We start from the raw sequence: 23702 nt of genomic DNA on the forward strand, positions 1-23702 counted from the left end.
GAGCAACATTGACCAACAGACGGCGGGTCTGTCAAACAGACAGTTTACTTGACCAATAGAGGTGGAAAGGCGGGTATTAGCATGATTGGCGACTGTATTTCTCCAATGAAGACTGGGGGCGTGGGTGGGCGGAGCCGGAAGTAGAGCCCAACCAAGTGGCCCCTGTCCGGCTGGGGCGGAGGGAAGGGGGAGGGAACTAGAGGAGGAGGAGGTTAGCCGAGGCAGCTACAGCGGCGGCGGCGCAGGGGCTGGTACGCGCTGGGCGGCGAGAGCCTCATGGCGGAGGAAGAGAGCGATCAAGAGGCCGAACGCCTCGGAGAAGAGCTCGTAGCCATTGTGGAGTCCCCGCCGGGCCCCGTGGGGCTTAGATCTGCGGGCGATGGCAGAGGCGGCGCTGGCGGCGGCAGCTGCGGCGGTGGCGGCGGTGTCGGGATCAGCAGTCGGGATTACTGCCGACGCTTCTGTCAGGTGAGGCGCCCGTCGGCCGCCACGACTTGTCACCCGGGTCCTAGGCCTCTTTGCGTCTCCTGGCCTTCTCGTCCACCGATCTGAGCAGTGCCCGGTGCTTGCTTCTCCGGCCCAACAAGGAGGGTGAGGGTAATGCCCTCCGATCTACCTATCGGGCTTGGTTGGGGGCGGAGGGGGTGGGGGGACAGGGAGCAGGACGAGGGTGACCCGCGGGCTGAGGATTGCTAAGAAAGTGAGAGTTGGTCGGGGGTGGGGTGGGGGTGGGGGGCAGGAGAGCAGGAGGGTCAGCTGGCCGGAAAGCTCTGCGCTGGCATGCCTCCCCTGCCCCAGACAGACCCCTTCCTGCCGGAGGGTCCCTCCTACTCTTTGCCTGCTCACTTCACTGGGAGCCTGGGCTAACGTTTTCTGCCTTGGCTCTCCACCCTTGTCCCCCGCGTTCTCCCCTTTTTCCGGGGACCGGAGGCACGCCGTCTCCACCGCTGCCTCTCTGTCATCGCCACCCCTCCCCCTCTGAGAGGGTCTCCTGTCATCCCCTTTCGAGATCCCGCCGGGCCATTTCTCCAGTTGGCTTAGGCACTGACCCTCCATAATTTACTTTTTTTTTCGGGAGGGGGGAGTGGCAAGGGCGGCCTTAAGGCAGCGTGATTGTCATCTTTCAGTTTCTTACCCCCGTCCCTAAACACGCACACTCTTTTCTTGAACTATTGCTCTGGTTACACCCCCGCCCCCCCGTCTTTAAATTACAATGTATTTTATTTAACCTATAAAATTCAGTATGGGACACTGACAGTAAATTGTTGCCTTTACTCAGTTGACCGCCACTGGATTTGATGTAGTTGTGTTTGTAATAAAATATTATAGCACCCAAGTACTTGTTTAGGGGTAAAGTTATTGTAGTCTGCATTTATCATCTAAACGTTTTGTTCTCATTCGCCACACTCTTGCTAGGAAAAAAAAATTTTACTTCTCCCTCCTACCACTTTGAAGATTTGTTAGCTGGATATGGTGGGGTGCAGACCCTGGCACCAGCACTGTTCAGCTGTGTTATTTTGGACAAAGTATTTAACCTCTCCGTGCCTCGGTTCCCTCTTCTGGCAAATCGTCCCAGTTGTTAAATGAGTAACTATGCGAAGGGCTTGGATCAGTTAGGTGTTAATTTCATTCTGGTAGCAAGGATGCAGTAAAATTTTAAAAAAATGGGCATCACATTTGCTGACAGTTGACTTTATGCTCCTCCAAGCACTGAAACAAAAAAGGATGGAGTTGACATTTTCATGTAAATTTCTAATGCTCCAGTTTAAATTGTCTTGATTTCCCTACTATGAGATAAGAAGGTTAGGAGGTTGAACTTGTCAAGTTAAAAAGTGTGTGTTTATTTCTTTGGCCTGGCTCTATTTAGGGACTTTTTTCAAAATGTATTTTTATTTTCATAATTATCATTCACTGGAGTAAAGATTCCATGTCTTGTTTTCAGAGTGCTTGTTGTTCTAACTGCTTTTTACATCTTGAAACAATACTATTGGTAGATTTTGTATCTACAGGAATTTTAAGCTTCAGAAAATTAGGATACATAATGTTTTCAATATATTCAAGGGGCAGAAAAATCTATTTTTTTCTTTTTATAACATTAACAAGTAACTTGGTTACATTTTTGTTAATTTACATTTTGTTAATTTTTGTTATATTTTGTTGATTTTGTTAAATATTCTTTTATTGCTGAAGAATTTGAAATTTATTTATGCTTCAGAATATTTTTAGAGAAATTTTAACTACCCTTATTCTGTTTTGGCTTGAAATTAATTTTAAGAACATATAAACAAATTTAGCTTGTGAAAAATAGTGTCTGAACAGTGACAGTAAAATATTTTTAGAACACATGAAGTTGATTATTTTATAAAATATGCAGGAAATAAAGCTAAAGAGGAAGAACCCAAATAGTTTGTTGTTCATATTGCTAAAGTATGAATGTTATACTGACATACTTTCATGTCACTAACCTTTACTTGCAACTTCAGTAGGTATTTTATAGTACTGTAGATGATCAATAGGTCTAATCTGAGGGTTCCTGGTTCTGCCTTGCAGGTGAGCTTTTTTTTTTTTTTTTTTTTTTTTTTGACAGGCAGAGTGGACAGTGAGAGAGAGAGAGACAGACAGACAGAAAGGTCTTCCTTTGCCATTGGTTCACCCTCCAATGGTCGCTGCGGCCGGTGCACCACGCAGGAGCCAGGAGCTTATCCTGGTCTCCCATGGGGTGCAGGGCCCAAGGACCTGGGCCATCCTCCACTGCACTCCCTGGCCACAGCAAAGAGCTGGCCTGGAAGAGGGGCAACCGGGACACAATCCGGCGCCCTGACCGGGACTAGAACCCGGTGTGCCGGCGCCGCAAGGCGGAGGATTAGCCTAGTGAGCCAGTGAGCCATGGTGCCGGCCGCAGGTGAGCTTTTTGAGGATCTTTTTATATTTAAACTTTTAGATGAAATAAAAGAATTTTCTGTGTTACCTTGAATTTTATCTACTGATTTATAAGATTCTGCTGTAGTAAGTCTGTTTGCCAAGAAGGGAAGCAGTGAATTAGTCTAATTCTCAGTCAAAGATGGTTTCTTTTTAGAGATTTGGTTTCCAAACAGATACTGAGGTTAATGTTAATGAACTTGTATTTATTAGTAAATGACATAATTGTGAATAATCCATAAAATGTATAATACGAACTTGGGTGGGTGACAGTTAACTTAAACACATGGATTATATACATGCCTAGTGATGTTGAGAATAAAGACTCCAATTTATCTTCCCGCTTTTAGAAGGAAATATGAATTAAAATTTCTTGGCAGTTACTTGTGTGGGTGAAAAGAGAGAGGAAGGAACACTTCTTTATGAGAAAGGTGTTTGTGTCTTTTACCACAAGGAAAAGTAAAACAGAAGACATGGTGTAATGTTGGGCTGACTGTCCCTATCACGTCTTTCCTTGGCTCTTGTTAGTAGACTCTAAATAAATGCTTACAGAGATAGGTTGTGGTTTGGACAAGCTGGGATTTGCACCTCGCCTTCAGTTTTTACTGTAAGACAGGTTGAAATTAAAAATAAAAACAAAAACAAAAAAAACCTCAAATGATTATAAAGTGATTTTTTTGGCAAGTGGTGCAAAGGGGAGAAATATTCCTGGAAGTACTCAAGGAATCATGGATGAAAAATTTAAAAAGTGCTACTCTTTCATTATGATATAGTAGTAAAAAATGTTTCAAGAAAATCATCATTGGTATCTCTCTGATTTGTTAGGTGCTGGAAACATTTCCCCAGCTCTTGAAGGTTGTAATACACCTTACTGTGTCACCATATATATTGAATTTTTTTGTCATGGGTTACAAACTAAGCGAGCCATGGTACTTTCTTGTTCTTTAAGTGCCAGAGTGATGATAGTGAATAGGGAAACACTTTGATAAGTTCATTAAAGTAGAATTTAAGATGATTTCTTACTACAGTGTGCTTAATTGCCATCCCATGAGGATGTCATGAGTGTAAAATGAGAGGATGGACATAAAGTGCTTAGTACTGTACCTAGCACATAGATAGGCTTAAATAGACACAAGCTATTAATATTTCTCATGTGAAATCCTCTGAGGGTTTAAGTAGGACATTAGAGATAATCTGTAAGTAGTTTATAGGTTGTATTCCATGGTAAACTTTGGAAAAAATTCACAATCTTATGGTTCTAAATTTTATCACTTAAAAAGAAAAGCCAAATGCTCCTGATTGAAGAAGCACAATGACTTGCAAAACAATTACATTTTATTTGTGCAAGGGCTCTCTGATTTTGTTTTTAGCAGGGATATCTGACAATCTTGAGATGTTTTTTATTGTTATAATGGGGGGGGGGGAGTTTGCTGGCATCTAATGAGTAGAGACCGAAGATGCTGCTGAACATCCTATAATCACAGGGTATCATTAACAACAAAGAATTACCTGATTCAAAATATCAGTAGTGCCGAGGTTGAAAAACCCTGCTGTACTCTTACTTTGGGACTCTTAGTGGCTACTTTATATTAGATACGTGTAAGGCAAGTAATTACTGTGAAATACATGCCTAAATGACAATTTTGACAGCCAAAAAAAGATTTTTCTTTTTTTTTAAATAAAGTACATGCTAATATCCCTTAATTTAGAATAATTCATGTTTAATTGCTCTAGAAAAATATTCCTTATTCTCTTGGTGTTAGTATAAAATTTGCCAAATACTTACAAATCCTGAGTTTTTTTTTCTTAGGGTTTAATACATTTTTATAAATTCTTGCTATTATTTGGAACTCTGATGTTAAAAAAATCTTGGATAGTAAAAGGATGGTATATAGCCTTATCATCATTGTACAATCACTTACTCCTTCTTTCTTAAAAGTCACCCTTATCTTCCTAAGTTCCAACCATCACATCTGACTTCCAGGTGGCAGGAACAGGGTATCTCTGTGGGGTAAGCTTTGCCCTGAACTATACTCAGTGATTTTCACTTAACTCTTGTTAGCTATCTACATCTGAATAAAATGTTACAATTTTTATTTTCAAATTTTAGTCTTTGCCAGGTCATCACATGCCTGATTCTTAGGGAGAAGGAAAACAAGAATGGATGTTATGGTGACAACCAGCTTTTTTATTTTATTTTTTTGGCCACAGTTTGTAATAAAAATAGCAGTTACACTCTGTCCCTTTCCTTCTCTTCTCCAGAGGCAATTACTTGAAATGGTTAGCTCTTTTGATATTTACTTTCATGTTTATTAATTTTTTCCCTCATTGTAGGTATCAGTTGGCTTGGTTGAGGAAGGAGTTCATTGTTTTGTTAGGGAGGCAATCTCAAGGAGATTTGCAACTGATCTTTCTATTTTTGACTCTTGCTTTCACTTCCATTTTTAGAAGTATTCAGTGCATCAAATTCCTGAGATTTTCTGGGGTTCTGGGGTTCTTCAAGCACAAATGAGTCTGTTGCTGAACTCTTCCACTGATGGCTTTGCTTTTAGCTTCTCTGGTTTGTTAGGTTGTTCAGCTGATTTCCAGCTACCCGTATGTAGCCCTCTTTCCTTTTGTCCTTGTAGAGTCAGGTCTTTCATAACAAAAATACTTTATTTTAGTGTTATTTATCATGTGTGAGCAGAGGTAAATATGTGATCAATCTACCACATTTTTAACTACAAATCTCAAATTAGTTTTCTAGCTCTGTAAAGAATAATAAATATGGGTATGGAAGATGATGAAAAATGTTGAAAATAATCTGCATTGATTTATTTACTTTTGAAAAGAGTATTCTACTTTCTGATCCATTCTGTAGTGAGTAATCAGAGATAAAGTAATTTTGTTGCACTGATATACTTCCATGTTCTTTTTAGTGAAATTTTTAATTCTGAATTACAAATAAAAATTTTTAGCTTTTTAAAGAATGACTTTGAAAGTTTCACACATTTAGGACATTTCCAGATATATATGAAAGGTGAGTTCTATAGAAAGAAATTAACTTATTATGACTAAGAAAAACAAAACACTGTGAACCTTCAATATTGTTGGTTATATTTGGGAAGCTTAATAAGTGCTTTTTATTGTAATTTAATGCTCTTTTTTTCAGGTTGCCTTTTGAATAGCACTAATTGTTAATAAGACTTTATTTGTAATAACAAATCATTGAACAACCTCAAAGACAAATCTTTGGGGAGATACTACATATAATATAATTCTTTGTCTCCTCCCTACAAAAGGTCACAATATTTCTTTTTTAACACACATTTTATGTATTTATTATATTCTTTTATAAGGATTTATTTTGAAAGAATTGCAGAGAGAGAGAGGGACAGGCAGAGAAACATGCACACACACACAGAACCTGTGCTTCCATCCGCTGGTTCACTCCCCAGATGGCTCCAATGACCAGCACTGGGCCAGGTCAAAGCCAAGAGCTTCATCTGGGTCTCCCACATGAATGGCAGGGACCAAACACTGCTTTTTCCAAGGCCATTATCAGGGAGCTGGATCAGAAGTAGAACAGCAGGACATGAACTGGTGCCCATATGGGAGGCACAGATAGTGGTGGCTTTACTTGCTGTGCCACAACACCATCCCTGATGGTCATTGTTCTTAAAAAAAAGTATTTGTATTGGAAACTGTTTATCCTGATTGAGTTTCTGAGTTGCTTAAGATTGGCAGTATTTGGAATTTGAGATGTTTTTGAATTTTGGAATATTGCCATTTACATAATGAGATACCTTGGAGTTTGTGCAAAAATCTAAACCTGAAATTCATGTGTTTCACATACACCTCAGACACATAGCCTGAAGTAATTTTATAGATTAGTTTTAATGTACCTGTGTTGTGACCGTGACCCATAATGTGGTCAGGTGTGGAATTTTCCACTTGTGGTGTCAGATGTGTGCTCAGAAAGTTTTGGATTTGGGGGCATTCCAGTGAGTTTTCCAATTAGGGATGCTCCACCTGTATTACACTACTGAAAAGACATAGGAGACAAGTGATTTCACTTTTGTAAATAAAATAGACTGAAAAGAACTATTCCAAGTTGTTTGCAATTGGTGACTTCTTGGTGTGTTTATGGCTGAATTTCATTATTTTTCTTTACCCCTATTTTCTTGATTAAGGTTTCTATATAATTCAAAGAAAAAGTATAAAAATAAATTTTCTATTTTTTTCTTTTAAAGATTTATTTATTTATTTGAAAGACAGAGAGAAAGAGAAAAATCGAGATCTTTCTGCTGATTCACTTTGCAAATGGCTGTAATGGCTGGAGCTGGGCCAATCAGAAGCCAGGAGCCAGGAGCTTCTGGATTTCCCATGTGGTGGGTGCAGGGACCCAAGTAGTTTGGCCATCTTGCACTGCTTTCCCAGGTGCATAAGTAGGGAGTTAGATCACAAGTGGAGCAGCCAGGACTCTACCGAGCAGCAATATGGGATGCCTGCACTGCAGGTGGTGGCTTACCCACTATCTCACAGCACCGGACCCCAAAAATTATTTTTCTTTTTCCTTCTATGCTTCACAGATTTTTTAAATGACTGATTTGATTATGTGAACTTAGAAGATCATTTTAGATTGACTAATGAGATCCTAAATTTCAGTAACTTCTTTACGTGCCATTTTTCATTAGATATATGCCTATTATTGTTTTGTAAATACTATCTTAAAAATACTATCTCTGTTTTACTTTTATAGTTAAAATGGTAGGAAAAATATTTTTAAATAGAGTTAATTTCTTTTGAGTTTTTTAATGATACCATCATTTTGCAGTTCTGCGACAGAAGTAAGGCACCAGTTTTAATGTATTGTTGGCACTGAAGTTTTTTGATTTTCCTGCCAAAATGTGCTAAACTATACGTTAACAACTATAAACCAAAAAGAAAACTTTAAATTAAATTTAGGAAATTTATGATTAAAAATGCATCTGGTGAGTATTTGAAAAAATAAAATTGATCAATAAAATCTGGTGAATTAAACCATTTTAAATGTGAGTATATTCATTCATTGTGTTAATGATTTTAGGGGATATTGAGGCATGAGTGGCAAACTAAATATGAGAGGAGGTTGATTTATACAATGTGTTATATAAGATCCTAAAGTTCAGTGTATTAAAACTGTGTCCCCTCAATGCTCCAAGGCTGCTGTGAATGTGAAAATAACTGAAAAACTTCATTTAAATGGTTGAAAGTCATTGATGTGAATGTTGTTTGCCAGTTATGTAAAGCACTTTAGATATAGTGGAAAGAAAATAAGCATTTGTTTTGTGTACAGTTACAACTTTGGTAAATATTATGAAGACAAGTTATACAATACTATAAATGTGGCTAGTAGGAGCCTTGACTGTTTTTTGGTTCGTTTTGGAAAGTTAAGCTCTGCTGGAAGTCTTCAGTTTGAACATGAAGAATTTAAGGTGCCTTATCTCAAAAGAGATCTTAGATAGCTGGATTTACAGATGGCAGAGCTGAAAGGGGAGGTCTAGCTATTACAGCTGTTTGAAGCAATATGTGTGAATAAGTTCACATTGGGAGAGAATATAGAGTTGGAAAAGAAGAGCACTGACTGGACCTTGAGGAACTCCAACATTAAGTAGCCCAGTGGGAAAAGTCTTAAAAAGAAGTCTGAGAAGAATTAGTTAAAGAGGTAAAGACAGGTAACCGGTGTCACAAAAGGCAAGTTAAGAGAAGGTTTTGTGATGCTGTGAATGGTTAACCAGCGTTGAAAGCTGTTGAGATCCAGTTACTGAACTGACTTGGAGTCTTTGGGGACTCCAGGCAGAGCCATCTTTGAAGTAGTTGCAGGATTAGGAATCAGATGGGAGTAGTTTGAGGAGTGGGAGGCTAAGTATAGATACACTATGAAGGTGAAGGAAGAGTAAAGGGGTTTTAATAACCCGAGGGCTTGTGGGTTGAAGGTAAGGGTAACATATAAATAAACTAGGGACAATTGTGTATGTTTAAATCTGTTGAAAATGATTCATTTGAACGGGAGAGCTGTATCTACAAAAGAAAGAAAAGATCATCTGTAGTATAAAATTCCTGAAGGAAGGAAGGAAGGAAGGAAGGAAGGAAGGAAGGAAGATTCAAAGCATGAGTGGAGGGGTTGCTTTTTGGTAGGAAGAAGGTTCAACTGCTAAGAGTGTGTGGCGGTGACAGGAAGTTTAAGGAAAATGTAGGTCTAAGACAGTAGCTTCTTAGAGAGATAGTTTGAATTGACCTACAGAACCATTTGAGTTTGCGGATTCTGAATGTAAAGTGACCACTAGTGTGTCCCTTTATTTTACCAGTGTTGATTTACCTAGGTGAAAGCATGGATAATGTGAATAGTTATGTTCATTCAGGATTGGATGATGTGCTGTTATTGACCAGTTAGTTGATTTTTGAGAGAGAAGGGGACAGGCTCATTTTCTGGCTCTATTTGTGGCAAAATATAGCATAGAGAAGTGAAAGGAGGACAGACAGAAGGAAGAGAAGTGGTTATATCAGTCTATATTAATACACAGCAGCACAACATGGCTCAGTGTAGTGTGAAAATATGTATGTATCCATGGTACTTCAAAAAGTCTGTGGGAAGGTGGGCATTTGACTCAGTGGTTGGGACACTGCTTGGGATTGCCTGCATCCTATATCAGAGTGCCTGGGTTGAGTCCCAGCTCTGCATCTGATTCTCGCTTCCTGCTGATGCACATGATAGCTTACATACGTGTTTCCTTGTCACTCACATGGGAGACCCACTTTCAGTGCCAGGCTCCTGCCTTTGGCCTGGCCCAATCCAGGCCATTCTGGACGTCTGGGGACTGTACCAGCTGGTGGAACACCTCTCAGTTTGTCTTTCTGTCTCTCTTCTCTTCCTTTCAAATAAAGTGAAAAAAAAAAAATAGAGCTAAAGATAAGATGATTTTGGTACAGAAAATTTTTGAAGTCCATGCATAAATTTTTCACATTAATTTTCTATGAACTTTTTGAATTACCTGCTTATAAGTGTATGTTTATATGTATTTGTATATTTAATATCTCAATAAAACATGTACTCAGCCTTTTTGATATATATACTTTTGCAGCTAGAGTTTACTGATGTTTAACAAATGTTTTGGTTACCCTGAAGTTTTTTAAATGTTCTAAATTCTTACTATTTATTACTATACGTTTTGTCCATTTTCTTTTTATTTATTTATTTATTTATTAGACAGGTAGAGTTACAAACAGTGAGAGAGAGAGACAGAAAGGTCTTCCTTCCGTTGGTTCACCCCCCAAATGGCCGCTATGGCCAGTGCTGCACCGATCCGAAGCCAGGAGCCAGGTGCTTCTTCCTGGTCTCCCATGCTGGTGCAGGGGCCCATCTACTTGGGCCATCCTCCACTGCCCTCCCGGGCCACAGCAGAGAGCTGGACTGGAAAAGGAGCAACCGGGATTAGAACCTGGTGCCCATATGGGATGCCGGCGCTGCAGACGGAGGTCTAGCTATGTGAGCCACAGCGCCAGCCCTGTCCATTTTCTATTGCTCTAACAGAATGCAACAGATTGGGTAATTTATTAAAAAAATGATTATTTCTTATGATTTTGGAGGCTGCAAATCAAAGTCAAGGGGACACATCTGGTGAGGGCCTTCTTGCTGAGTTACAACATGGTGGATAGTATCGTCAAGAGCAAGACAGCATATGTGCTCAGGTTGGTCTTTACTCCTGCATAAAACCACTAATTCCATCATGGGTGACCCACCCTTATGATTTCCTCTAACCCTAATTACTTCCCAAAGGCTCCAACCATAGATACCATCAGCATATGAATTTGGGGATTAGATTTTTTTTTTTATTTGACAGATAGAGTTAGACAGTGAGAGAGAGAGAGACAGAGAAAAAGGTCTTCCTTCCGTTGGTTCACCCCCCAAATGGCTGCAGTTATGCCGATCTGAAGCAAGGAGCCAGGTGCTTCCTCCTGTCTCCCATGTGGGTGCAGGGGCCCAAGCACTTGGGCCATCCTCCACGGCCTTTCCTGGCCACAGCAGAGAGCTGGACTGGAAGAGGAACAACCGGGACTAGAATCCTGTGCCCATATGGGCTGCCAGCGCCGCTGGAGGAGGATTAGCCAAGTGAGCCATGGTGTCAGCCCCTGGGAATTAGATTTTCAACACATAAACTTGGGGAACACATACCAGCAATGATTTAGTATTTGTTATGATTTTTTAAAAAGATTTTTATTTATTTATTTGAAAGTCAGAGTTACACAGAGAGAGAAGAAGAGGCAGAGAGAGAGAATCTTCCATCCGCTGGTTCACTCCCCAATTGGCTGCAATGGCTGGAGCCGTGCAGATCCAAAGCCAGGAGCCAGGAACTTCTTCCGGGTCTCCCACGTAGGTGCAGGGGCCCAGGGACTTGGGCCATCTTCCACTGCTTTCCCAGGGCATAGCAGAGAGCTGGATCAGAAGTGGAGCAGCAGTGTTTCGAACCAGCACCCATATGGGATGCCGGCACTGCAGTCGGCGGCTTAACACTCTATGCCACAGCGCTGGCCCTGTGTTATGATTTTAATACTTGAAAGATTTTATTGGAATGTTCTGTATGTGTATATATACTCATAACTCATATTTTGACTATTTCCTATTTTTTCATGTATCAGGGACCTAAGTCCTTTACCTATTATATCTCATTATTTCTACTACCCTTCAGAATATGCACTCTTATTCTCATTTTACAGATTAGAAAACTAAGACTGAGAGATTAAGTGGCTTGACTAAGTTATGTTGCTAGTATGTGATAATCACACTGGAACCTGGCCAGTCTGTTAAGGGTGAGGCTGTGAATTTAGCTTCTACAGTATACAAATATATTGTGCTTGTATATAGAATTTACTATATGCAATTCTTATTACAGAATCTGTGCTTACATATTTGATATACACTATGGCATACTAAAGCTGTATTGATTGGGTGGAAGCAGTGGTGTGAACACTGATAAATAAGACCCAAGGCAGCAAAAACTAAAGATGTTCATGAATTTGAAAGACAGAGAGAATGAGAGAACAATTTTAAAATGTTAGAAGTGCCTCATAAGAAGTGTTTCTTCTCTTTTTTGTCCCTAGTCCATCTGAATGGAATATACTTAGTAACAGCGGATCACTATAGTAATTGCCCTCAAAATACAAAAGTAGGGTACAGGTGTTCTATCTAGCAGTTAAGATGCCCATTCCCCATATTGGAGTACCTGGGTATGATTCCTAGCTCTGGCTCCTATCTAGAGCTTAATACACACCCTGGGAGGCAGGGGCTCATGTAATTGGGTTCATGCCAACCTTTTGGGAGATCCTGATTCACATTTCAGGCTCTTGCTCTTTTGTAAATTTGGGGGAGGGAGCCAACAGATAGGAGTTCTGTCTCTTATCTCTCTCAAATAAATAAAATTTAATTAAAAAAAATACAGGGGTAGGTGATTTGCCTGTAGATGTTTCTTTGGACACTTGTATCCTTTATCAGAATGCTTGGGTTTGATTCTCATCTCCTCTTCCAATTCCAGCTTCCTGCTAATGAGCACCCTGGGAAGCAGCAGGTTATAGCTCAAGCTATATGCCACCCAGCTAGGAGACTTGTATTGAATTCTTGGCTTCTGGTTCCAAACCATCGCCGACTTCTAGAGAGTGAATCAGTGAATGGGAGCTTGCTCTGTGTCTTTTTGTCTCTCCCTTTCTCCCCCTCTCACATAAATAAATAGAAATTTTAAAAATATAAAAGTTATGGTAACAAACCAATAGAAATTGTTTTATGTTTTTATTACCTTGTGTTTTGAAGGCAGGAAGGTATGAGATATGTTCTATATTTTTTGAAACATTTAAGTTTGCCATGTGCACATTTAACCTTGAATATGTGAAAATTCTGCCATTCAAAATACATTTTGCGGGCCGGCGCCGTGGCTCAATAGGCTAATCCTCTGCCTTGCGGCGCCGGCACACCGGGTTCTAGTCCCGATCGGGGCACTGGATTCTGTCCCAGTTGCCCCTCTTCCAGGCCAGCCCTCTGCCGTGGCCCGGGAGTGCAGTGGAGGACAGCTCAAGTATTTGGGCCCTGCACCCCATGGGAGACCAGAAGTTCCTGGCTCCTGCCATCGGATCAGTGTGGCGCGCCGGCCGCGGCGGCCATTGGAGGGTGAACCAACGGCAAAGGAAGACCTTTCTCTCTGTCGCTCTCTCTCACTGTCCACTCTGTCAAAAATAAAAAAAAAATACATTTTGCATTTTTGCATCTATTTGTCCTTTACCATCTTTTTTGTCAGAGAGCTCCCAAATTATAAAGATAGGAAAGTCTAAAATTTATATATGAGGGTACTTTAAAAATTTGTGGAAAATGGAATTTAAAAATTTAGTTCTTTTTTGTGTAAGAAATCTTGGAAATCCATGCATGTGATGTTTTCAGAAAATTCATAAAAAATGTATAAAAATGTGTATTGTAAGAAAACTATGCATGAATATTTCATGCTTGTGAGGGTATGGTGCAATAGATACTTCATTTTCAGATACAGAAAGTAAAAATCACCACCATCTTTCTGGACACAGTTTATCACTATATATTAGAAATCCTAAAGACAATTTGTACTGAGGCTGACGCTGTGGCATAGCAGGTAAAGTCATCACCTGCAGTGCTGGCATCCCCTATGGGCACCACTTCAAGTCCTGGTTGCTCTACTTTTGAATAGCTCCCTGCTAATGTGCCTGGGAAAGCAGTAAAAGATGGCCCAATCCTTGGGCTCCTACACCCACTTGGGAGACCTAGAAGAAACTTCAGGCTCCTGGCTTCGGATGAGCCCAACTCCGTCCATTGTGGCCATGTGAGGAGTGAACCAGTGAATGGAAGATCTTTCTGCCTCTGCCTCTCTGTAACTCTGCCTTTCCAATAAATAAGTAAATCTAAATAATAATAATAATATGTACCTTTTTTCTTTGTCATTTTCCTTTTAGCATTCATTTCTTAGTAAATATAAATTTGGATATAAAATTATTTGGCTTAGCATTTTTAAAAAAGATTTACTTGTTTATTTTAAAATCAGAGTTACAGAGAGATCTTCCACCTGCTGGTTAACTTCCCAGATGGCTGCAATGTCCAGGCTGAGCAAGACTGAAGCCAGGAGCCATGAGTTTCATCCAGGTTTCCAACAGGTGACAAGTACTTGGGCTATCTTGTGCTGCTTTTCCCAGGCCATTGGCAGGGAGCTGGATTGGAAGCAGAGCATCTGGGACGCAAACCAGCATCCATATGGTATGCCTGCAGCAGCTTTACCCACAACGCCATAGTGAGGCCCCTCAGCATAATTGTAATCAGTGAAATGAATGAATTAAAAACGAGAAGGCAACCAGAACATTGAAGATAATTAAACATATTTTTAACTCTCATAAACTTATTATTTAACCATAAAAATGATGTTTCCAGTGACTATGTGATAACCTAGAAAAATATAATATGGTGATAACTCAAAAAAATTAAGAAAACTTGTAGCAGGGATTAATACAATGTGTGATAGGCTCTCCCATTCTAACTATATTCACATGTGAATTTTAAAGGGAGATTGCTTTAAGGAAATGTCAAATCAGCTTTTTTCACCAGAAACATTATTTCTTGATTTGAATCCATAGGAGACATTTGGATATTCAGGTACTCTGCAAACTCTCAGAAATTATTTATAAAAAGTTATATTTGCATTTTCTTTGTAAGCAGGTCCAGGTAATTTATAAGATTCTCTTAAGAATTTCAAAACTTGCCAAACAAAACAGAAACTAATTATACTCTAAATGCACCAGAAAATTATCAGCCTTTGTTGTGAGTCATGGCACACATAACACTGCTTGTTTTTGCAAATGAAGTTTATTAGTTTTTGCCTATTCATTTTTGTACTTTCTATGACTGCTTTCTTGATCTAACAGCAGAGTTGAGTAGTTGGGATGGAAGATAAATTGTTCTTAAGCGACTTTCTGGTCCTTTAAGACAACGTATGTCAGTTCTTGTCCTACATTCTCATTTGTTCTTTGCAACAACCTTATGAAAGTACTATTTCTATCCTCATTTTATGAATGATGCAGCTGATATTCGTAGAGGTTAGCAACCATTCTCAAGACACAAAGCTAGAAAAGGGAATTATATCAAGATGTTAATAGTAGTTGTATGTGGTCAGTACAGTGGTGAATTTTTTTTCCGTTCAGACATTATGCAAACTTGCTATAGTAAATATATATAAAAGGGGAAGAATCTTGAAAAAATTAGGTGAAACAGAATTGTGAGAATATTAAAGCTCATCCTTAATTTATTACTTTTGTTTTCTATGTGGCATCTTATGTTTAAAAACTTGAGAGTGGATATGCCATTTTTGCACCCAATTCTATTATGTATCTCCTTAACTCTTGATTTAATGAAAAAATAAGAAATTCTGTTTTTTATAGAATTTTTTTTTAAGCTTTATTTGTTTCAAAGGGATTGAGAGAGAGAGAGAGAGATCTTCTATCCGCTGGTGCACTCCCCGAATAGCTGCCAACAGTGAGGTATGGACCAGGCTAAAACCAGGAGCCAGGATCTCCATCCTGGTCTCCTATGTGGGTGGTAGGGGTCCAAATACTTGGGCCATCTTGTGCTACCTTCTCAGGTGCATTAGCAAGAAGCTGGATCAGAAGCAAAGTACCTAGAACTCAAACCAGTACTCTGATATGGGATTCCAGTATAACAAACAGTAGCTTAACTTGCTGTACCACAAATGCCAGTCCATAGAAGTTTAACTTTTGAAATTCTTTGTCCTTTCTTTGATATTTTGAAGTTAACTTCAAGTTAAATGCTCATAATTTAAGTGCTCATAAAATGCTATAAATGTGTCTGATGGTTAGTATATGAATTACTTTTTTTTAAGTATCAGTCAACTGGATTATACTTAATTATTTTAGTCAGGGTTGTAGATTTCCAAAATATATTAAGAGTGTGGTAGAAGGTTTTCCTTCAAGGAGAAATTGACTGTACTATGTGAAAAGATTTATCAGTGGTTTTAGGAGATATAAAGAGGAAAGAGACACTATCCTTGCTCTCAAGGAACTGAATCAAGTAGGGGAGAGAAGTTATGGCTGACTGCTGTTTTCGTTGTTATGATCCTTATCCAAATTGTAGTCTTATTTCCTCTGAATTATTTTATTTTCCTGCTTCCAGCTTTTCTCACAGCTTATTCTCTACATAGTAGCCAAAGTGGTCCTTTTATTTATTTAGTTTTTAAAGATCTGTTTATTTATTTGAAAGTCAGAGTTACAGAGAGGGGGAGTGGACAGAGAAAGGGAGAATCTTCCATCCCCAAGTTTACTTCCCGCATGGCCACAGCAGCCAGGGCTGGGCAAGGCTGAAGCCAGGAGCCAGGAGTTTCATCCAGGTCTCTTATGTGGGTTGCAGGAGACCAAGTACTTGAACCATCTTCTGCTGCTTTTCCCAGGCCATTAGCAGGGAGCTGGATCGAAAATGGAGCAGCCAGGACTCGAACTGGCACCCATATGGGATGCCAGTGATAATAGGCTGCAGCATTACCCCATATATGCTATAAAATACTGGCTCCAAAAGTGATCCTTTTAAAGATGGGTGAGATCACTTGGAAACCTTCCATACTTTTTTATATTGGAGTCAAAGTCAAAACTATTGAAATGGACTGCAGGGCTCAATGATTCTGCCCTTACCTGTCTAGCTCTGACTTTGTTTCCTATACTCTTTCTCTCTACTACTTACCTTCAGCTACCCTAGCATTTTTGCTCCTCCTTGGACTTTAGTGGATTATGCTTCTGCTTCTTGGCCCTTGTGCTTGGCCTTTTTTTCTCTGTCTGCCAGATTCACTTTTCATTTGAATGTCTCTGTAGTTTGCCCTTGAATCCCTGCTCAAATATCCTCTTATCAGAGAGATGGCAGCCTTCTCTGAACACCCCATATGAAGTTACACCCCTTTCTTTTTTCCCCCTTACTTTGTGTTTTAGCCTTCCCAAAGTACTTAACACCATATATTCATTTACGTATTTTCCTTCCATTAAATTGAAAGCATCAGGGTGTTTGTACATAGTAGGTGCTCTTAAAGCTTGAATAAATTAATGAATAAATAGAAATACACCCTAAAATAGGGAAATGGATTAATGCAGCTAACAAGATAAATGTATTCATTCCTGTACAAGTTCACATAGAGTTACTGCCTCTAATAGAAAGAATTGGGAAGATTTTAGTGGGTGAAATATCATTTGACTTGACTCTTAAAGAATTGTTAGTATTAAAATGTAAGCATGAAAAAGGTTATGGTAAGAGAACAGTCCAAGTAAAGCAAGTACTTTGTGAAAAGGTGAATAGCATGGTATGTTTATGAACAGGGGTAGTTGATTGACTAAAGCTGTGGTTCTGTTTTTTTTTTTTTTTTTTTTTTAAACTTTTATTTAATGCATATAAATTTCCAAAGTACGACTCATGGATTACAATGGCTTTCCCCCCCATACCGTCCCTCCCACCCACAACCCTCCCCTTTCCCACTCCCTCTCCCCTTCCATTCACATCAAGATTCATTTTCGATTATCTTAATATACAGAAGATCAGCTTAGTATACATTAAGTATGGATTTCAACAGTTTGCTCCTACACAGAAACATAAAGTGAAAAATAATAGATGATTTTTTAAAATGATGATGAAATCAGAGCAGACCTATTGTCATGTTTAATCCCAATGAGAGTCAGCACTCTGGCCTCAGAATCAGCCCTAAAGGCATTCGGAGCTGGCTGAAAAGCTCATGAGAGTATTTCAGGCATGGAAAGCCAAGACACTCTGGCAAAAGATCTCTGCGAGTGAGATCCCAGTGGAAAGAACAGGCCATCAAAGAAGGAGGTACCTTTCTCTGAAGGGAGGAGAGAACCTCCACTTTGACTATGAGCTTGTCTAAACAAGAAAAGAATCGGAGAACTCAGAGGGCTTCCATAGCCTTGGAAACTCATGACTGGAGCATAGGGAGATTACTGATGCCATAGACAGGAGTGTCAACTGGTAAAGTCAACAACAGGAGTCACTGTGCACTTACTCCTCATGTAGGATCTCTATCCTTAATGTGCTGTACATTGAGATTTAATGCTATAACGAGTACTCAAACAATATATTTCACTTTGTGTTTCTATGGGGGTGCAAACTGTTGAAATCCTTACTTAATGCATACTAAACTGATCCTCTGTAAAAAAAAAAAAAAAAAGAAATTTTTTTTTTTTTTTTTTAAGATTTATTTATTTGAAAGGCAGAGTTAGAGACAGAGAGGAGAGACACAGAGATAGATAGATAGATCTTCCATCTGCTGGTTTTCTCCCCAAATGGCTGCAACCATCAGAACTGAGCCAGTCAAGAATTTCTCCTGGGTCTCCTCCCATCTGGGTGCAGGAGCCCAAGCACTTGGGACATCTTCTGCCTTCCCAGGCGCATTAGCAGGGAGCTGGATTGGAAGGGGAGCAACCTGGACTCAAACTGACGCCCCTATGGAATGCTGGCTCTACAGACCAGGGCTTTAACCTGCTGAACCACAGCAGCAGTCCCAGTTCACAGATCTGCCAAATGAGCTTCACTAGCAAACTATTAGCAATTCAAATTATCAATTGATTTTATTTTATTTTTTAAAAGATTTATTTATTTATTTGAAAGGCAGAGTTATAGAGTGGCAAAAGCAGAGACACAGAGAGGGAGAGAGAAGTCTTTCATCCGCTGGTTCACTCCCCAGATGACCTCGACGGCCGGAGCTGTGCTGATCCGAAGCCAGAAGCCAGGAGCCAGGAACTTCTGGGTCTCTCACATGGGAGTGCAGGGGCCCAAGCACTTGAGCCATCTTCTACTGCTTTCCCAGGCCATAGCAGAGAGCTGGGTTGGAAGTGGAGCTGCCGAGACTCAACTGGGGCTCATATGGGATGCCAGTACTGCAGGTAGCAGCTTTACCCACCATGCCACAGTCAGTGCTGGCTCTGCAAATTATCAATTTCACTCCAGACTCCCAGAATCTGAAATGCTGAAGATAGGGTTTATGTAAATATAGAAATCATTTCTTTCCTCCTTTTAGTAAGGCTTTTAACTTCTATTTTATTTACAGAGATCGAAATCTCCCCTCTGATAGAGGCCTTTAAATAAAGGTTGCTTTGGTATTTGTGTTTGAGAGTTAATTTAACTATGATGGTTGTTAAGTTTAAAATTTCCTTTCAGGGTTTAATTTTGGGGCTTAAGTAGCTTTGGTACAGGGACTTAAGCAGCTTTTGAAAATAGTAATATATCATATTTGAACAATTGAATTGGGTCTCATATCATGTTCACAAATTGAAACTAAAGTCTAGACTTTGAAAGAGGTTAAAGATCCCAAATTCTTTTTTCCTGGTATACTGCTAAATCAAAGCCAGTGTGTTTTTTTTGTGCCTATATGGTTTAGAGCTGGGGAGTTATGAGCTGCAGCTAGAGTTGTTTTCCTGTTAATTGGGACTGGCTTCTTTTGCTCCACTACAGAATAATTATTTAACCACCAGTCTCTTCTGTGTCTTAAAGGATCCCAGAAGGTCAGTTGGCCAAATAATTATTTCTGCACCCAGTCCGATACCTGTTAAATTTAGAAACACTAGTGTTTCCTTGAACTTTTACTGCTTTTCTAGTAGGATTTAGTGTTATCAGAGGGACGATGGATGCATCAAAAAACAGGGAATTAAAGTTAATCTTGGGGGCCAGTGTTGTGGTGTAGCTGGTAAAGTTGCCATCTGCAGCCGGTGCCGCGGCTCAACAGGCTAATCCTCCACCTAGCGGGGCTGGCACACCGGGTTCTAGTCCTGGTCGGGGCGCCGGATCTGTCCCAGTTGCCCCTCTTCCAGGCCAGCTCTCTGCTATGCCCCGGGAGTGCAGTGGAGGATGGCCCAAGTCCTTGGGCCCTGCACCTGCAAGGGAGACCAGGAGAAGCACCTGGCTCCTGCCATCGGATCAGCGCGGTGCGCCGGCCGCGGCGGCCATTGGAGGGTGAACCAATGGCAAAGGAAGACCTTTCTCTGTCTCTCTCTCTCTCCCACTGTCCACTCTGCCTGTCAAAAAAAAAAAAAAAAAAAGTTGCCATCTGCAACACCAGCAGCATCCCATATAGGCACCAGTTCAAGTCCCAGCTGTTCCACTTCCAGTTAACGCATCTGGGAAAGCAGTGAAAGATGGCTCAAGTGTTCAGGCTCTTGCACCCACATGGGAGACCCAGAAGAAGCTCCTGGGGCTTTGGTCTGGCCCAGCTCTGACATTGCAGCCATCTGGCGAGTGAACAGGTGGGGAGAAGACCTCTTCCTCTGTCGCTTTCAAATCCAGGCACTACAATATTGGATACTGGTGCCCCAAGTCATGTTTTAAACTGCCAGGCTAAATGCCTGCCCCAGTATCCTTTCTAATTTTTTGCCCTATTTTCTAGAAAATATTGGCAGCTCCAAAAATGAAGAAAATAAAAGTTAACCCTTAATGTTGTATGGAAAAATCATTGATTTCTTTATGGAATTAGTAGGGTTTTGGCATATATTCTTTCCTTATGAATGGAATGAATTCCTCTAATATAATTTCATCCCTTCTTGTACAGGTTCATTATTTTCTATAAATCAGCAAATATGCATGAAGGAGGTAGACCATCTTTTTTGGACAGAAAAGCAACTACTTTATTTCATTTTTAAAATGCCCTTTTTAAATAAGGAGAATGATTTTCAAGATAGGAACTAAATGTGGTTAAATTAATTAAAGCTCTATATAGCTAGGAAAAATGTAAATCTCTGAAGTAAATGACATCCCAGTATACTGTCAGAAGCAGGGAACAAATGGCATATAACCATGTTAATTTTTTTTTTTTTTTTTTAAGATTGTGTTTGAGGGGCAGAGTTAGAAACAGAGAGAAAGGTCTTCCATCCACTGGTTCATTCTCCAAATGGCCGCAGTGGCTGGAGCTGGGCCAATCCATAGCCAGGAGCCTGGAGCCAGGAACTTCTGGGTCTCTCACATGGGTGCAGGGGCCCAAGCACTTGGGCCATCTTCTACTGCTTTCCCAGGCCATAACAGAGAGCTGGATCAGAAGAGGAGTAGCCGGGACACAAACCTGTGCCTATTTGAAGAGGCTTAGCCTACTATTCCACAGTACCAGTCCCCACAGTAATGTTTTAAGAAAAAGAGAATTTGAGAGGTGCTGTCAGTCTTGATACAGACAAATATAGTTTTTTCAAAAAGAAATAGGCTATGGGAAGAGGAAACCACTAACATATTATAATGTTGTAATATTAACAAATAGCCTATTAAACAAGGATGTTAATAGCTGGAAAAGGGATTTTTATCTCTAATCATCAATACAGGTTCATGAAATCATTCCAAATTTTTCTGCTTGAAAATGGTATTACTGGATATAGATATGAGAGATCTGATAGATTCGACATATATAGATATCTTTTCTCATTTTTTTTGAAAGCTTTTATTTTTAATTCTTTAAAAAGATTTATTTGAAATTCAGAGTTACACGGAGAGTGAAAGAGTGGCAGAGAGAAAGAAAGAGAAAGAGAAAGAGAGAGAGAGAGAGGTCTTCCATCCACTGGTTCACTCCCAGTTCACTCCCAATTGGCTGCAAAGGCCGGAGCTGTGCTGTTTTGAAGCCAGGAGCCAAGAGCTTGCTCCGGGTATTCCCACGTGGATTCAGGGGCCCAAGGACTTAGGCCATCTTCTACTGCTTTCCTAGGCCAAAGCAGAGAGCTTGATGAGAAGTGGAGCAGCCAGGACTTGAACCGGCGCCCATGGTGGATGCCAGCACTGCAGGCGGTCGCTTTACCAGTTACGACACAGCACCAGCCCCGAAAGCTTTTATTTAATGAATAGAAATTTCACAGATACAGTTTTAGGAATATAGCAGTTCTTCCCCCCATACCTGCCCTCCCACCCCCACTCCTGTCCCACCTTCTAATCCTGCTCCCATCTCATTCTTAAGATTCATTTTTAATTATCTTTTTATACAGAAGACCAACTCTATACTAAGTAAGGATTTCCACAATTAGCAGCCCCCACACAAAATATTAAGTACTGTTTGAAAACAAGTTTTACACTTAATTCTCATAGTACAACTCATTAAGGACAGAGGTCCTACATGGAGAGTAAGTGCACAGTAACTCCTGTTGTTGATTTAACAATTGACACTCTCATTTATGATGTCAGTGATCACCTGATGCACTTGTCATGAGCTGCCAAGGCTATGGAAGCCTTTTGAGTCCACAAACTCTGTCCATACTTAGGCAGGGCCATAAGCAAAGTAGAAGTTCTCTCCTCTCTTCAGAGAAAAGTACATCCTTCTTTGATGGCCCCTTCTTTCCACTGGGATCTCACAGAGATCCTTCATGCAGGTCATATTTAGCCAAAGTGTCTTGGCTTTCCAAGCCTGAAATGGTGTTATGGGCTTTTTAGCCAGATCTGAATGCCTTAAGAGCTGATTCTGATGTCAGAGTGCTGTTTAGGGTGTTTGTTGTTCAATGAGTCTGCTGTGTGGCCTGCTTCCCATGTTGGATCATTCTCTCCTTTTTAATTCTATCTACTGTTATTACCAGATACGTGGTCTTATTTATGTGATTCCTTTGACACTTAATCCTATCTATATGATCAATTAAACACTTTATATGATCACTTTAACACATAAGAAGGCATTAGAACCTCCCAGTTCAATGGGGTTTGGATTCCCATGGCAAGTTTCAGCTTTGCTCTTGGGGCAATTCTGCGGAATGTGTGCTGAACTGTACAGCTCCTCCCTCTCATATTCCTATTTTTATTGTTTACTAGGATATATTTTAATTGGATTTATACACCTATGAATAATTCTATGTTAAGAGTTTGACCAGTGATATTAAGTAGAAAAAGAAAATAATAAAAAATAAGATAATAAACTGTTCTTTGACAGTCAAGACAAGGGCTGTTCAAGTCATTGCTTCTCATAGTTTCAGTTTTACTTCTACAGGTTTCCTTTTGGGTCCTCTGTTAGTTGTTACAGATCAGGGAGAACATATTGTCCCTTTGGGACTGGCTTATTTCACTCGGCATGATGTTTTCCAGATTCATCCATTTTGTTGCAAAGAACCAGGTATCTTTTTTTTTTTTTTTACTGCTGTGTAGTATTCCATTGAGTACATATCCCATAATTTCTTTACCTTGTCTTCAACTGATGGGCATTTAGGTTTATTCCATGTCTTAGCTAGTGTGAATTGAGCTGCAATAAACAAGATGGTGTAGATAACTCTTTTATTTGCTGATTTCATTTCTCTTGGGTAAATTCCGAGGAGTGGGATGGCTGGATTATATGGTGGACTATATTCAGATTTCTGAGGTATCTCCAAACTGTCTTCCATAATGGTTTTACCAGTTTGCATTCCCACCAACAGTAGATTAGGGTACCTTTTTCCCCACATCCTCTCCAGCATTTCTTGTTTGTCTATTTCTGTATGAAAGCCATTCTACCTAGGGTGAGGTGAAACCTCATTGTGGTTTTGATTTGCATTTCCCTGACAACTAGTGATCCTGAGCATTTTTTCATGTGTCTGTTGGCCACCTGGATTTCCTCTTTTGAAAAATGTCTGTTTTACTCCTTGGCCCATCTCTTAACACGGTTTTTGTTTTGCTGTGCAGTTCTTGATCTCTTTGTAGATTCTGGTTATTAACCCTTTATCAGTTGTATAGTTGCAAATAATTTCTCCCATTCTGTAGGATACCTCTTCACTTTACTGAC

The 23702-nt window shown here is 40.0% G+C and overlaps 1 protein-coding gene across 2 annotated transcripts in view; it reads left to right on the forward strand.

Moving 5' to 3' along the window:
* Positions 1–121: 121 nt before the first annotated feature.
* Positions 122–23702, forward strand: part of ZNF654 (zinc finger protein 654) — a 108341-nt gene continuing 84760 nt past the window's right edge. The window contains exon 1 of one of the 2 annotated variants that reach the window (XM_008267096.5): positions 122–468. In XM_008267096.5, coding sequence (XP_008265318.1) covers positions 277–468 — 192 coding nt within the window. In that variant the 5' untranslated portion in view covers positions 122–276. The remainder of the gene's footprint in view (positions 469–23702) is intronic. The other variant, XM_070071937.2, reaches the window with a different exon arrangement.

This window comes from Oryctolagus cuniculus, chromosome 4 (assembly GCF_051225735.1).
Source record: "Oryctolagus cuniculus isolate XC-2025 breed Fujian yellow rabbit chromosome 4, ASM5122573v1, whole genome shotgun sequence".
Classification (NCBI taxonomy): domain Eukaryota; kingdom Metazoa; phylum Chordata; class Mammalia; order Lagomorpha; family Leporidae; genus Oryctolagus; species Oryctolagus cuniculus.